The 17625-nt window shown below is 39.0% G+C and overlaps 1 protein-coding gene across 2 annotated transcripts in view; it reads left to right on the top strand.

The window, feature by feature from the left end:
• Positions 1-17625, top strand: part of waca (WW domain containing adaptor with coiled-coil a) — a 29148-nt gene that overhangs the window by 8479 nt on the left and 3044 nt on the right. The window contains exons 4-10 of one of the 2 annotated variants that reach the window (XM_084746900.1): positions 4278-4369; positions 6337-6452; positions 6557-6672; positions 10554-10808; positions 12561-12683; positions 12927-13075; positions 15647-15771. In XM_084746900.1, the coding sequence (XP_084603026.1) occupies positions 4278-4369; positions 6337-6452; positions 6557-6672; positions 10554-10808; positions 12561-12683; positions 12927-13075; positions 15647-15771 (976 nt within the window). Of the gene's footprint in view, positions 1-4277; positions 4370-6336; positions 6453-6556; positions 6673-10553; positions 10809-12560; positions 12684-12923; positions 13076-15646; positions 15772-17625 lie in introns of both variants that reach the window. The other variant, XM_084746899.1, reaches the window with a different exon arrangement.

Below are 17625 nucleotides of genomic sequence, written 5' to 3'. Positions count from 1 at the left end.
AGGGGGTCTAATCCATTTATATGCCACCATGGCACACCCTATCTTGGGAATTAAATGCATGTCTTTGGTGTAAAAGGGATATTACATAGAAAGCCATGTGCCAAATGATATGTTCAACCCAGAGATGAAAAGAACACTAATAATAATTAGGGATATCCCAGTCACATTTTTTTGCCCCCGAGTCAGAGTCATTTGATTTTGAGTATCTGCCGATACTGAGTCCCAATCCGATACTTCAGCAATGCATTAATAAGAAGAAGAAAAAGAGGGAACACATCCACATTTCCACCACACGAAATGCCCAATTTGCACACATTACAAGTGGCTGTTGCACTGCCTTCACTGTCCAGTTTAAAATACCTCCAAACTGCAGACATTTTTGCTGTCCTGAGGTGACAAGTTTGCCCTGCCTTAGCCTAACTACCAGCTCACTACTATTATGTTGTCTGAATTCCCCGCCTGCCGTAAATTGTGATGTTTATGGTGTTGTTTCCGTCTGTGCAACAATGAATACTGATGTTGTGGAACTTATTAAAATTAAAACTAAGCCATTGTTATCCCATTTGACAATCTCTTTGTACCTCAGGATGAATTTAAAACGTGAACATTGTTTTGTAAGGTTAAATCCGATGATTTCCGATCATTTGAAAATCACGTGATCGGCCCCGATTTCCGATCACGTGATCGAATCGGGACATCCCTAATAGTAATACTTGTTAAAATTAAAACCAGTCCGATATTGGAGTCTGGTACTTATTGTGGGTCAGTATTGGTGTGTTTGCACCTTAAGTTTCCACCTAACGCAGAGCGGAGGGTGTGTGTCTGAGTTCACTGCAACTGCTTATGGAGTTGTGAACTTAACAGACACTGTTTTTTCTGTTATTTACCTCTGGTCTCTTGTTTTTCCCCCCTCCACACTCTGTATATCTGTGAATTCACAAAGTAAAGTACATCTGGTCACAATAGAATCCTGTATGATTGGCAGTGGTTATTCCTCAAAGTTCTGCTCTGTCCCCACCTCTCCTCCTGCAGCTGTGTGTCAGCAAGCGGTGGCACTATGCCTCTGCTCTACACATTGCAAAGCGATACATGCCAACATTTCTCTCATATTGAGTCTTTTCAACTCGCGCTTTCTACTGGCGATTAATACAAGGTTGCCAGCAACACTGGATTAAGGGAGTTATTTTGGGGTTTTGGTGCTTTTAAAAACATTTAACAGCTAAAGAGCACTGGGCTAATGGCAGTAGCTACAAGTCACTTCTAGTGGCTCTGCAGGGTCAGAGAGAATGGCCAGTGAAAAAGTCACACTGTAAATTTAGGGAACATAAGAATTCCATAGTGAACATAATGCTCCTGAATAAAAAGGGACTGTGTTGCTTGAGTGATGTTTAAATGTTGTGTTGGTAAAATCGTGGTTTGTAGTTTTGGATCTATTGCTTGAATATTTATATGGACATTTTGCAGTGTAAGTCTATAATACACTATATATCAATATTTGACTCAGTAAATATAACCATAGATTAGTAATTTGCCCTCATGTGTAACCAACTAGTATTTGTGGTGCTGACTAGAGAGGGTAGCAAGGTTCTAGTTGACTAATCACACACATCCCCAATTAAAACATTGTCAAAATTCTTTTTCTCCTTCTGTATTTTTAGCTGTTGTGCGTCGTTGTTTGGTAAAATTAGAGTGAATGTTTCTAACAAGCTGAAGCATTTCTTGGACTCAAATGGACATGCCAGAGATGGTTGCCAGTTTTGTACGTGTACAGATTGCCATAGACTGCTCCGTATGGCCACAAGAACATTGATGCTGCTCAGCCCTCCTCACCTTCTGTTGTATGTAAGAAAGCCTTGTCACCAGAGGCCTATTTCAAGTGTGCCTTCCCTGCTGTGGTTTGCCTCACTCATAATTATACCCCAAAGCAATTTTAAAAATGTTACAAATGTCAAAATATCCTGTAGTGCTTACACTTGTAACATCTAATAATAGTCGGGTAGAACTGAGACGATAGGATGAGCAAATGCGAATTCAGTCTTGCCTTTAATTGCTACTCTTGTTCTATTACATGTAGTGGTGTTGGCAGTGTTTTTAGATCAGAATTGTCAGGAAGCAGTTTAATACAGGAACAGATTTTTATTAGGATGCGTTGTCATATAAACTGGTGTAGCAACAAGTTGAGGTAATGCTGTTAGATCAACAGACTTGTTAAAATATATCATGGTGGTTTACCTACAGTTAAGATAGACATGTCTGTTTTCAGTTACAAAATGAATGAAGTGGCATTACTATGCTCTTGAGTTTCAATTCCAAAATATTGGGCTGTTAGATTGGCACTTTTGCCAATTCTATTACGACTTAAAACCCTCAGAGTTGCGCCCGACCTGCCCCTAAGCAGGTTGCAATGATGTCTCTTAAACCATAACCAGTCAGTGACAACTCTTTTTCTCCTGTCAAACAACTCATGTCTAGGCTGGAGAGCAGAAAGAATGTTTTTAAAAGTATATGTTCAGTTCTCAGTACTTTTGTAGCTTCTAACTGAATCGCTGAGGTCTTAAGTGAACTTTTTATCACATTGCTGTTTACACTTTGTATCCGTCTGTCTGTTTGTATCTATAGGAAATGAAACACATTTATCCACTGTCTTCAAGCTGCTTGATTCAAGACAAGCATATGTTAGATATGTTGTAATTGAAATGTAAATCCCTTCCTTGCTGGGCTGACAAGGCAAACAGTCAAGCTAGGCCAGCACATGTGTATGTAAAGTGCCAAATGTACAGTATTTTGGTCTTTTTCCATACATATGGGAAAATGTTGGCTATACACTTTTTTCACTATGAATTTGTTAGGGAATCCTGTAAGAACATGGTGCAACTGTTGGTCGTCAGTCCACAGTAATGGTCCTTTACCAAAACAAGTTGCGCCAAATTATGACAAATATGACACTGAAGACCCAAATCCCACAATGTGACTCTCACTACAATCCATATGTACATAAAATTAACCAGAATACACTGGCGACCGAACATAATGATACTACTAAAAACACATCTTAAACTAGGGCTGCCACTTTTTTACTGAAATTGGAACATTTGTTCAAACATGGGGGAAAAGTTAATATTTGAGCCGTAATGTCCTCTTTGAATTAGAAATTCAAAGTCTAAAAGTGCAATAAACAGTTTAGAATAGGTAGCTTGTGATCCAGCTTGACCTATTGCATGTGGTATTGACATATTGGTAAACTAGGCTAGTTATATTGTTAGCTACCAAGGTGGAGGAACCTCACAAGCAAAGCCATTTTAAGTGAACAATCATAACAAAAAAATCATGGTAGAAGCAGTGTGTGGGAGTTTGTTTGGTTCTGAACCATAGAGTTATTAAAGTTATTAACAAATCTGTTAGCTGACTGTACAAAGCAGCTGTTTTGTGCTACAACAAGAACAAATTTGTCAAGTCAACTGTTAGCTTGTCACCCAAGTAATGTAAAATCTTGTTAGAAGGGTGTAATCTTAAATTAATGAAATAGTCAACATTTAAATTAATTCAAACGAATTGTGCATCATTTCAAAATTATTCGAACTCTCTTTTTGGAATAAATGACTTAACGTAAACCCACTTTGCAGAAACGGCATTTAATTTTGCCCTCTTTTTCTCTGACAATGGCTGGCCTGACTATCTCCTCCTCTCTCCTCTTTGAGGCGTTGCGGTGTGCAAGTGCCAGTATGATGAGCGAAGCTTGTTTATTGTTTTGTTGCATTTGCAAAACACGAGAACAGCACAGATGGACTATGTAGGTTGATGACACATTTCTTTCTTTATTTTTTGTATTTACATCAGAGCACTACGCTTACCAGCCATTCATTCACACCATCTGACATGCTTCAAAATTGGTATTGCACACCCTGACATAATTTGCAGGAAAGACTGAATTAGCCCTTCCGAGAAGGTTATCACATTGTTGATGTTTATATTGGAAAGCTTTGCATTGCTGTGAAATCTGGGTTACAGTATTATTTGTTGCCATGACACTCTTACCTACAGGAATATTTAATGTTGCTAAGCATTTGTCTAAAAGTCAAAAACTTAATCCAAAATATGACCACTTTTTTCATGTTCAGGTTTCTGATGCAACGGTGAGCAGTGATGCCCTGGGCTGGTGTGTGCATTTTGCTGTAGTTCTCAGCCAGGCTTTTCACAGTTACGTCTATGAACTTGGCACAGTGTTGTTATTGGCTGTTACTGATGGTCTCTTTCTCTCTCCTTGTGTTTTGTTGCAGGGACCAGTTATTCTCCACAAGAAAATTCTCACAACCACAGTTCCCTTCATAGCTCCAACTCACATTCTAACCCCAGCAAGACCTCAGACACAGTAAGTGTTACTTCTCTCACAGACAGAATTGTTTCCTGGTTGCAGCTGCTATTCTGTAGTTTCACAGCTTTGATGTTAGATTTTGTTGTGTATGCTTGATGTACAAATGAAAAACCTTAAACACACAACTCCTTTGAAAACAATGATAACATCTTGGAAAATGTTATTGTTTTATACTCTCCAAGGAAAACTGCAGACATTATTTAATGACAGAAAACAGGGCTGTAGACAAACCTTTTTTCACCACTGTCCAAAGAAACAATTATTTATTTGCTTTATTTTAGTGGTTTAACACATCATCATTAAAATGTTGAGGAAACAATTCCATTTATTTATTTTGTTTTAACTGCTGCTCTTATTTTTAGTTGATGTAACACACTTTGCAATCAACAGCTACATACAGCTTCATAGTATCTGTAACTCCAAACTCCAAGTAACATTAATTTTACCTCCAAAATGTATTCACCTCAAGTTTTTCGGTATATTTGTTTACTCTAAACTTTACTGTCGCATTTAACTGCACATTAGTGTTTAATGCTTCATGTTTCTTTGAACAGAAACTCAATCCTGCTGTGTGTGTAGCTCTGTTAGGTCTGTAGCTGCTGCTAAAAGCTAGCTCTCTCCTCCAGCCAACTTTAACATGTATTTGTTGTTCATAAAGTAGCATTATCAGGGAAAAAAATGGGATGTGTTCCCTATCGTTTGTACTTTACGTGATGTTTTGGTTTGGATGTTAAAATCTGAAGGGATGCAGTAGTCAAACAATTATGTATGCTTTGGCTCTCACATGCAGCCAGGGAAGCACCTGGCTAAAGTTGGCTAGCTCGTAGCAAGCATCTGGCTAGATGGTTTCAATCCAATGGCTAATAAAAAAGATATATTGACTGGTAATGTGGAAACATCTCAGAATCGTAGGTCTCATGCTGAGTAGCCAGTCAGTGATATTAACTAGAATAACGGTCTGAGAAAGCTCGCTCAGTTGTAGTCAGAGCCCCGTTCAGTTTTCTGCTGAAAGATAGTTATACGTAACATACGTAATACAAAAATCTGTCTGTCCCAAACACATCTTCTGCTGTTAGTCTCGAGCCATGGGAAAAGCTTTTCTGTCAAATGTACTCTCAAATAACTAAAATGTTTTTGTTATTAACTTAGAGTAACATGCCATTGAAGTTTGTCTCCCATTCTGTCCTGACAGGCTTCAACCTAACTTCCAAATTAAACCTTATTTTCATAGCTAAATCTTAATTGGCAAAGAAAAAAATTCCCAAGTATTCCCGTTCAGTCAAAACTGTGATCTCCTCAATCATAATGAAGGCAAAGTTACATAACAATGCTAACGTTATAATAGACAAAGCGGGTCTATATCATTGTGTTGTTAGGCACGACCCCACCAAGGAGGAGAGCCTGATGCAGAATGAGTGTATGACATTGTCATTCAATTAGTTTCTTAGCAATCTGTGTATTTCCATAGAGAAGGCTCAGTGACACTGTTTATATAAAGTTAATTCCAGTTTATCCACTGCTGAAGCAGAGACGAGTGTAATTGTCTGTCTTGTTCTGCATTTGCCTTACAATATTGACCTAAACAACACATTGAAAGTGGAAAATTGTAACATGATGGAGGCACTGGATGACAGTGAAATATGGTAACAGAAAGCAGGAAACGAGCATGAATCATCAGTTGCAATACAATGGATGTTTCTGAATAACAAAATGTTTCACCGTGGTTACCTTAACAATCTTGAGCTGTCTGAAATAAGTCTTCCCTCCCTCTTCTGTTTGAACAGCCCAGCTATAACTATCTACCATCCCGAATATCTCTTGTACATTTCAGATTACATTACAAGCTCTTGCATCAGATCTCCACAACACACACACACACACACACACACACACACACACACACACGCTCCATCGGTGTCTGTCTGGCTGGCCTCATGTTCCTGAATGTTTTCTCTTTATCTCAGCCTTATGAACCTGGCGACGACTGGTCAGAGCACATCAGCTCGTCTGGAAAGAAATACTATTATAACTGCAGGACAGAGGTGTCCCAGTGGGAGAAGCCCAAAGAATGGCTGGAGAGGTAGCTATAACCATTTGATTGTACTCAATTAATTTTAATGTGTCAGGTAAACATTGGATATGTGCATAATATCTGTTTGCATCACTCTTGTCTGTATTTCACAGAGAACAGAGGCAAAAAGAGGCAACAAAGACTGCGGTCGTCAACAGTTTCCCCAAAGACAGGGACTACAGAAGGGAGGCTATGCAAGCATCGGCAGCCCCTGGCTTTACTGCTGCTAGTAAGTGTTACAACAAATAATCTCCTTATCTGTCTGCTGTGACTGATCATAATGAACCGCATGTCTATTTGATTGCTGGGTTTCACAGGCCCAGCGTATGGTGACAAATCTTTCCATCTTTGTCACAAACTGCCTGACGTTATTTTTGATAAGTCAGTGATGACTTTGTTGACCTGACCTTTGGCTGATGATTGCTAAGGAACTGCTTACCAACTACAAATGGATGAACCTTGCATGCTGATGTGGCTTTAAGCAATGTACTGTGGCTGTACTAAAACTAATCTGATGATCAAACCAGACTGGATTAAGGTTGAAGGATGTATTTAAAAAATCATATTGCAAGAATTTTGACAGATCGTGTGATATGTGTCATGATTTTAGTAGGAGTATAATTTTTTGCGCTCTCTTGCACCTGGAGAATGTAATTTGTAGGTCGGGGCATCTCTGAAGCACCACACTGTTTTTAGTATAATTTAGGTTTTGACTCATTTTACCTTTATCAAAATATTGCAGCTCCTGATATTTTGATTTTGCACTTGGTCATATTAAACAGCTTTAAATTGCAGTTACATTACTCATAAGAAATCACAAAAAGACTGGTGACATATTTTGAAACGTAACTTTGTTGTGGTTTCTTTTAATTAGACACCTATTGTAGAATGCTGTCATGGAGCATCATTTTGGTTTTTTTTTAATGCAAAATAACATCTAATTTAATGTAATAAAGAATTGAAATGATCATTTGAGTGAATGGATATAAATATGCCATTTGCTGCAATTTCTACAGTGCTGGAAAGTTTGAAAATGTGCCCTGGAAAGTTTGTGAGATCATGAATAATTCTAATCAATTTTGCTGTCATCAAATCACAGCCTGCTGTTGTCATTAAATGTGCAATATGTAAGAGTTTTAATTTAAAACAAAAATTTAACTGTGATTCTCAATAGAATGTTGTAACCTACATATTGTGCTGGTGGAGATATCTTATGAAGTTATCATGCTATCCAGCTAGCCCTGGCCTGTGCTGTCTTGTAAAATCACTTGGTACTTCAAAAATGAATTCCCTTTTCCTGCTCCCAACTATTGTTACATCAGTCTTTGAAAATCTGCTATCAGTTGAGTTCTAATTAACCTGTGGTGAAATTGGTCTCCATCTTTTTTGGAGGCTGTGTTAGGTTCTGGTCCGTCTGTGTTCACTAGCAGGCTGCTGAGCTCAGTTTTGTTGCCTGCTTGCCCAGGTCCAGTGCAAATTCCGGCACCTCTTCTCCCCAGCATTCTGTGCAGGGTCACCCTGCCCCAGACCTGAAAATCTCCTCCCTCTGATGGTCCAAAGCTCCTGCGCTAGCATTGTAAATGCCAACACCTCCCTGGTGCTCCAGCTACATGGCTGACTGGGTTACCTAGCAAATGGCAGCTACAGTTCCTAGCAGTCAGCAGTTAACAGTTACTGTGATGACACACTGCCCACTATTTTTTTGAGTATAAATTCAACAGGTAACCAATTCTTAAATATGGAAGCCTTTGAAAATAGCTAAGCATAGTTTTTATGGCTAAGAGGAGTCACAGATGTAGTAAAATATATTTCATGAGGTTGCAAAGCCACAACTCACGATAATGTGCCACCTGCATCATAAATGAGCAAAGCAAACTGTTCCTGATGTCTGTTTCGTGATGACATTGGTCTGTACCAAACAGACTTTTTCTTATATCTGGAGTAAGACTTTTAGGCCAGGACATATCTGCAACACTACAGTACTTCATTATAATGGTGTTTGTCACACATTCTTCCTTTATCCAAAAATTGCAGGGTTCTGCAATTTGCATATTGCTCTTGGCCATATTGCAATTTCGATAATATTGTGATTAATTGTGCAGCCCTGATAAAGATAATGTGGCAGTTGTGGTCACTATAATTAAGGGGATTCCTGGCAAGACAATTCTAATTCTAGTCTGCATGTTGTCCAGTGTTGTGCTCATTTGTACTCGTGCAATGTGTGGGCACCCGTCTGGCTGTCAACAAAGATCTGTCTGGAAGTAGCTGTTATGTGTGAGGTGTTTGGTCTCTGTATGTTTCAACAAGGGCTGTTGTCCTCGCTTAAGTTGTTGGGACGTTGTGGCGTACACTCGTGCTAAACAAAATATAGTCAGCACTGCATGACAATAGTCTCCTAAAATTTCCCTCAGGTGCAACTGCCTTCTGTTGTTGTGATTAATTCACTCAAGGCTGCTACAAAGCAATGCTGACTATTTTTTTATGCACTGGAACTCTTATAGCAAGCTGCTCTTTGAATGGGCGTCATTTATTATGAATAACCTGTTTCTGAATACCTGTTATTAACCACTCCCCAAAATACTTCCTTTTAACAGACCAACTAATGTTTGGAAGATTATCTGACACAATTATGTTAATTCACAATGCTGTTGTGTTTGTCAAACATAGAAAGACAACCTACACACAAAATGATCCTTCATCCACAACATTGCCTTATTTATAATCATTTCCCAGCAGTCCTTCTGTCACTGTAACGGCACTGACAGACGTTGTCACTGCAGAGGCCTCTGTTGATTTGTTGTGGAAGCTAATATAGATGTGTAAAACTACTGTTCATAGTAAAACAACACTTGTGTGATGCATATTAACTCCATAATAACATAAAGGCAGCCTGGGCAAACTCAAGCAGATAATGGAGAAGGCTCTAGACACATGTAGGGCAGCTTGGTAACTGTATACATTACCTGTAATAGTACAGCAGGAACTGAGTGTTGCATGTATTGCATGATGTGGCTGTGGTCGTTTCTGCCCTCAGGTCAGGATGTGGTTTAAAAAAAAGTTACTGAAGCTGACGTCAGGCTCCACAGTGGTTGTTTACTTTTGACATGACCAGTATACAGGTACACAAAGTTCATGGATATGTACTTACATCACAGTTCAGTATGTTTCAGTGAGGCAGGAAAAACAAAAATGTACAAAGCAAAGATATTTTTGTTTTTCTCAAAAAGTAAAATCTTTTTCCTTTTTTTTGGGAGGAATGGGTATTATTAGGATACCAATACTGCTTATCAGTGAGTTTATCATTAGACATGACATGCATAGATGTGAAGATCCAAGTCTTTAATGTTGCATAAATACAGATGGCTGCAATGTTCATCCAGGAGTTTGTTGGTTTCAGCACTGACCAGTCAGGAACTGCTACCAATTTAGTACCGGCTCTTAACTCCCATCCATACACAAATGTCATTAATTCTCCACTGTGAGACTATCAACTTTTGATAATTTCTGAACAACTGCGGCTTGCACTTGTTTGTTTCAGGACAGTGTTATCAGATGTACAATAATTCTTATATTTGTATGGTAATTACATGTATGTATGGTAATAACTATGTGATATACAATCAGTAATTCCAATACTCTGTCTGTACGATCATTTTGACATTTCCATAAACCTGTCACAAACCTTGTTTGAGAGCAACCAGTCACATCAGCACCGCACAGATCAAGCAGCTAGTAGAGCAGTGACCATCTAGGGCCTTTATTTTGATGAGTAAGATGATATGATGAGCTGCAATTGTTGCTGTCTTGTTCAGACGATAGAGCTGCTCTGTAATATGGTGCACATGGCATAGTTTTGCCATTCAGTGTAGTATCCTGGCCTCTTCTCTGGTAGTTTCTGTATGTATGATAATTTTTGTTAAAATGTGAAAACTTAAAAGCTGCAGAGCAATGATGCTGTATTATGCATCTGGCAACACTGATTCAGGGGCAGCGTAATAGACTAAAATGCACATGATATAGAATGGTTACATATCTGCAGTGATAAATGGAGAAAATGGATTTGTGAGACTTCCCCTGTTGATGAAATGACCTCTTTTCTGCTGCCTGCAGAGTCAGCCCAGGTGGAGAAACCTGCAGCGACCCTTGCCTCCCAGTCCCAGTCATCATCTTCAGGCTCAGGGAGCTTGAACCCCTCGTCGGGGCCCCCTGGATCATCAGCCTCCACGGTGCCCGTGTCCCCTGTCCTGCAGTCTCCCGCCCCTCCACTACTTCAGGACCCCACCCTGCTTCGCCAGCTCCTCCCAGCACTTCAGACTGCCCTGCAGCTAAACAATGCCAGTGTGGACATGTCAAAAATCAATGAAGGTAAGAATAAAGCTTAAGATACATATGTACATTAAACTGGTGTCTACAGTCAGCGGGCTGCAGTGGCTGCTTTTGATGAGCACTAGTTACAGAAGTATACTATTTAAATTATATGCTGTATGTGCTGCTATCAGCTTCTTGTCTGACTGCTCGGTGTCTAAGGTTTTGAGAAGACATGATGATCTTTCCTGTTGGTCTGAGCACAGTATTGAGTCATATCTAACTTGACATCTCTGCAGTACGATTGTATTTATATTGCTTTCTGGACAAAGAATGCCTCATGGTTCACTCGTGGTACACTTGGAATGATGAAGTTGTTTGTGTTTGTTTATAGCTGTTTCAAATGGTCACACTGGAAGGCAAGGTTAAAAGCCTGTCATCAAAGAGGGGAGAGACGCAGTAATTGTCAATATGGGGATAATGACACACCCTTTCAGGTAGTCTTGCCTAAAAGGCAGTCACTCAGGGGGCTGCAATTGAATTTGCAGCCGTGAAAAATTGGGAGGAAGTGGAGGGGGTTCGACAGACCACACTGGTGGCTTTGGTCCTTGTTGTTTGCTGTGAGCCCCTTAAAGTCAACAATTCACTACATACAGCTCTACATTTAGAGTAAGATTTTACCCATTTATTGATATTGTGGCAAGTTTCCACAGATATATCTATGTATGGGAAACACTGCTTATGATTGACTAGCTTAACAATCGGTGCTGTGCCAACACTGACTGGAAAACTTGGCTGACATTGTAGGGGGCACCTCAAGCTTCCTGACTGAGTATGAGTTATATGATCCAATCCAACAAGCATTACTAACCAGTACACTTCTGCTGCCTGGGTGGTTGAGGAATAAGCCAGAGAATTTGGCTCTGTGGCTAAATGGTGACTGTATTGTCAGGCTGTATTAATGAGTTTTCAGTTAATGTTTAGAAATTTATCTGTGAGAAACATTGACTATGTTTATATCTGCACAAATTTTCTAGTATTCAGAATCTTACAATATTCTGAATTTGATACAGGTCATGTTAACAGCATATCCCCTTAGGACATCCAGAATTGGGCCTTATTCTGAATTTAGCATTTTCCAATTAGAGAGATTACAGAGTTTGACAGTGGATCTCGCTGCATGCTGACAGTTTATCTGGTTTGTATGTATAAAGGATCTGCTTTGCTGATGTTGCTGGTTTTTGCATGCACTGACGACTTCATAAGAGCTTCCAGAGGTTAGTTCATGCAGGGTCTCAAATAAACTTTATTAGCCACTGGATAAAAACTGATAATTTTTATCAAACACGTTTTCCCTACTGTTTTTTAAAACCCACAAACCAGGAAAGGAAAAACAATAATGAATGCAGGTTGTTGGATTTGAAATAGTGTAGGCTTTGTTTGTGCAGGAGGCAGGACCCAAAGAAATGTGGGAAAAGAACAAAACGTAAAAAATATGAAATGCTCATGTTATTTGTCCAGTCCATGGTGTGGAAAACTCATTGTTACATAATAATCAAACAAGAAGATGTTTGGAATGCTTGTCTTAGCCCATACCATCCAAACAATTGTCCCTTGTGGAAACAAGCATGTTAAGTTTGTTTCACCATAGCCTGTTCAAGCTAATGACATTTTAGTTGGACATATTTACTTAGGACACATTATTGAATCTGACTGTAAAATTCATGGTTACGCAATGCAGAAACCATTCTAGTAGCAGGACTTAATATATCAGTGTACGGGCTAACAGTGTGTCTGTTTGTGTGTCTCTAGTTCTCACAGCTGCTGTCACACAAGCTTCATTACAGTCGATGCTCCATAAGATCCTCACTGCTGGACCGTCGGCTTTTAATATCACTACTATCCTCTCTCAAGCTGCTCAACTCTCCAACCAAGGTAAACAAAGCCCACAGAAGCAAGTCTGTTCTATCACAGTGTGCAGCGATGGTCAGTTATGTGTAGTGATAGCATCAGCTAACAGAGAATCCATTTCCTTACTTGTATTTATGACACTTGCAGTCGTAAGGTTTCAGTGATTGTCAGTTTACTCATACAGTGGTTTTCATGCTGGCTGTTCAGTGTAGTACATTGTATTGATTTCTTTGCTTGTCTTTCTTGTTGTTTGTGTGCCTCAAGCAGCTCAACAATCGAACCAGTCACCTATGTCGTTAACATCGGACGCCTCATCGCCCAGGTCTTATGTTTCTCCGAGGATCAGCACACCACAGACCAACGCTGGTCCCCTTAAACCTCTCCTCAGCACGCAGCCTGTCATCTCACAGACGAAAGTAAGGCACAAAATTCTGTGTGTAACAAGCTTATCCAGTTGGGTGGGAAAAGTAGCCAGCTGGATGAATTTTTGGATGCTGGGAAAATAACTCTGCAGCGGTAAATAAAAGCAATAACAGGCATGTATGAACATGAAATGCATTCAGTGAAGATCTGAGCCTTCTTTCTTTTTCTTCAGGCAACAGGTGCTTAAGTTTCTTAAATAGAATAAACATTCAGTTGCTATTATTGTACATGCTAAACGAAGTTCAATAAGTGGCAAATAGGAATGGGAATTGACAAAGTTTTATTGAAACTAATGTCATTAGCATTCTGCTTATCAGTCCATTTTTTTTATAGATTCCCTTATTGATTCCTGATCAATTTTCTGTGTGTGTGGGGGGGGAGTAAGTTTTTGGTTCCACCACAACTGTTTTTTTTAAATCTCTGAGTCTGGGACTGTGATTTTATCCTTGATACTTTTAGGACACCAAATAAATTCCTTCATTACTATCGAGTACTGAAAAATGCCTTGGTATTTGGCACCAATTTCTGATACCTAATGTAAGGAGTGAGCAATTAAGCATGCTTGTACCTAGATCTATTAATGCTAGGGAGTTACTGTGTAGTTGTTGTAAAAGCATGCAAGAGAATCACTACATCATCTCCAGAAAATGGATTGTTGTTTGTTTTTAATGTCAACTTCTTATCTGTAATTTGTGCTGCCTGTCAGCTTGTGTGTGAGTCCATCACATCATCCCCAGCATGACCTCTCCTTCCACCTTGGATATAGATAACCTGGAGCTGTGGTGGAGAGAGTTTCTGACGTGGTGTTTTTTACAGACTGAAAGATAAAAGTAGAGAATTTACAAGTTGACACAGTGGATGGTTGTCAGACTTGAGTTAGCGGCTCTTAAACACAGAGATAGGAGGAGGTCTCACTCTGTGTGGGTGACGTTTGGGGTACTGAGAAATTGTGGCAGTCGTTTCCCGCTTCCTCTTCTTCTTCTTTGTAGTAGGCAGACTATTAATGTCCTTTTGACAGTTGCTTATTTTTATGTACTGCAATGCCGTACAGATATTCCATCACTTTCTTACTTTTAGTCCAGTTATCCAGGTTGAAAAAATTCAGTTAAAATTCTTTCATCACTGGTATCAAAGTCGAGGTATTAGCACTAGCATCAACATTTTTTGAACAATACCCAGCTCTATCTGAGCCTGAACACAGTCTAAAAACAGAGCAAATCTGATGGGGGAGTTGAACTGACTGCAACCTGAGAGCTCGTTGTATCAACAGTGTCATCATCCACCATAAAATGGTTGGAATGAGAGAATATTTAGCATTCTTTTTCATTTAGGTTGTCTGAGTCAAAGAAAAAAAATCTGCTAAACCTGCCTGTGTGGTTCTAATTTTATCATAACAGGATATTTACCCTCTGTACCAGGCGTGCTTTTTGGAAGCAGTGGCACTTGTGTGCAGAATGTCAAATATACACCATTCCTGGAATTTAAGCCAACATATGTTGCATGGAAAACGCTTAAGCATATTGCTGGTGTTTCCACCTTTACTTGAAATGACTATTTTACATCATGACATTCACAACTCTTTGGACTGTTTGTTCCTCTCTGCCCTTCTTGTTGCAAGTTTCCAGCAGCGTAAATGCATGAGATAGATGTCACTGTTTTCATGATGCTGACGTTTTTTTTCTGAAAAAGAATTGATAAACCTGGAGGCATGCAGTTCTGAGGGATCAGACAATTCTGAACTGGTTCTTGATTCATATCCCTAATGGCAATTAGTGGCACACAGGAGAAGAGAAACATGCAAATACATTATAAAAATAGGAATACATCTACGTGACATTTCAACCAGATACTTAAAGCGAGAGAGAGAGTACCAACAGGGAAGTATACTTGGGGGAAAAAAAGAAAAAGCTGTGAGTCACACACATCCAAAAGGCTTTTACAGGTGCTGGATCAAAAAAGTAAACTGATTGCTGATGAAGATCTGTTAGATTGAAATGTTGCTACATTAAAATTGCTGGGAGCTATCAGTGCAGTGTGCAGATTCTTTGTCTGATTTTTACCTTAAATTTACTTAATCCCTCATATCTCTGAATGACTGGACAGAGTGCTTTTAATATTTGGGCTAATAATGAGAAATTTATATTATTTATTATTCTGATAATGATCTTATAGCCAATACTAATAATACCTCATGTGAAAAATTGTCAAAGAATGTAATTTGATCTGATTTGATTTTTTTCTTAAGCTCTATAAAAGCCAAAGCATAACTGAAAATTTGAAGAGTCGGTTAGAGTTGGTTGGTTGGAGCTGTGGAATAATAAATCATTGACGTTTGCTCACAACATCTTAGCCTTTCTTACCCATAGGTGTGCATAAACTACAGGTTATATACACTTCTTTTTAATGTGCAAAAATATGAAACTGTTGTTTATCTTTTGGGTATTGGCCTTGAGAAGCAGCTGCAAAAAAAAGTCCATATTGTGTGTCCCTATTTAATATCTGTAAGCTTATGTCTTGTGGAGAGGACTTGTACTGATGAAGTGTTTCTGACTTGCTGTGTTTAGGTGAGCACGCCATCAGTGAAGCAGGCGTCTCATCCCCAGCCCACGTCCCAGCAGCCCCTCACCAGCGATAAGCAGCACAGTCACGATGCCACCTCGGCCTCGCCTCGCACCCTCCAACGCCAAGGGTAAGTACGACCACACAAGTTCAAAAAGATTGAGCAGCATGAGAAGTGAATTAACGGGCAGCTTTGGATGATAATTGAGAGTAGTTCGCTTAAACATGGGTCTTCATTATTTGTGGGTCCTGAGATGGCCAACTCTGATATCATGGAATATTTTATTGTTGATTTACTGTTGAATTATTCCTTGACTAGTACAGACAAGATCTTTGTCATCATTGTTGAACATATTTAAGACATGTCCTGTAAAAACCTCAGTCATTTGTGTCCATTGATGCTTTTCTGTCAAATCTACTCCTGTAGCCAGATAGAGTGGAAATACTGCCAAGATGTGGGAGAGCCCATTCACATCAGCTCATGAATGGTAGACTTTTTACCATCACACAAGTTATTCATTCCAGACTATAAACAGTCTTCATTGTGTAGTGTAATGGCACCATCTGCTGGCCATTAATGGAACAATGAGTGTCTGCTTCATTCAGTCGTCTCCCGTCTTTAATTCATTGAAATCATTCATTTCTCTTCAAAAGGAGCAAACTTTTTGGCAGTTTGATCAGTAGTGTTTCACTTAAGTCTGTTCATACCAGCTTGACTTTTTTTGCTCATGGCTTTGGTTGATGTAGACAGTCGGGTTGCAACAATTAGTTGGATAAATTAATTGCTAAGTATTTTAAAAATTGACTAACCATGTTGTCATTTTTTAAGAAAAAATATCTAAATCCCTCCCTTTCTCATGTCAGCTTCTTGAATGTGAATATTTTATTTTGTCTTTTATCACAGTAAACTCAATATGTTTGGTTTGTGGACAAAACAAGAAATTTACAGATGGCCTCTTAGGCGTTTGGAAACATGCCACCAACATTTTCTGACATTTTATAGACCAAATAAGTGTTACATTAGGTGCAGCCCTAGAGATGCAGATAAGACCTTTATATAAGTGTTAAATCACAAATGATGGTGTCCATGAGTGTTGCTGATTTTGTTTCCAAGTCAGTCATTTGCCCTGAAGTTTCATTGGTGAAGAAGTGGGAAGTGTTCTTATCTTAGACTGTAAATGGCAAAAGAGACTTGTGTCAGTTTAGTCAGTCCTTTAGGGCATTTGAATAACGATGTTGTACAACTTCCTCATATTTTCCACGTTTTGATCTCTAACTTACCCTTACCGAGATAGCTTGGTTTGCAGCTACAGGCATTTAGTAGGGGCTGAACGATTCATCCATGTGTCCAATGCATCGGGCTTTAAGGTACAAGATATGAGTGCATCTGTTCAGATGAATAGAATCAAATTGTAGAGATTCACACGTTGCATATTGCTTGTATGCTTGTTGCAGTGCACTGACTTGTTGTCCGTTTAAAAATTTCTAAGATGTATTGTGATATTGAGATACATATCAGTGTCTGTCAGTGAGATACACACCCCTAGCATTTAGTTATGTTAGACCTATACAGCAATAAGCAGCAGAAAGCTTCTCAGTCATCGATCTGACATCTGTCACTGGCTGGGCAGCAAAGCTCTTTACAGGGTTGTTACAGTTATTTTTTTGGTCAGGAATATACTATAGTATAACTTGAGTTATACTGCTTGAAAAAGGCTTGATTTTTCAGCGCATTTTGGTGTTTCATTTATTGTAATACTTTATTTGAATTAAACAGTCTTACTGTCATATTTGTTTGACATAATTGGTAAGCATTAAATAATCACGATCAAAACATACGTGTGTATGAACAAATTGACAATATGAATTGATTATATTATTATATGATTATATTACATTTAGTTTGGGTATCTTGAAAGTGCTTGAATTTTAAAGCTGTATGTTACTGCTGGTGTCATACAGATGAGCCCAGCTGTGATCCAGA

Source organism: Lutjanus erythropterus, chromosome 21 (assembly GCF_056507025.1).
Source record: "Lutjanus erythropterus isolate fLutEry1 chromosome 21, fLutEry1.hap2, whole genome shotgun sequence".
NCBI classification, from domain to species: domain Eukaryota; kingdom Metazoa; phylum Chordata; class Actinopteri; order Lutjaniformes; family Lutjanidae; genus Lutjanus; species Lutjanus erythropterus.
Note: the sequence above shows the minus strand (reverse complement) of the source record. Positions and strands in the feature narration are given on the sequence as shown.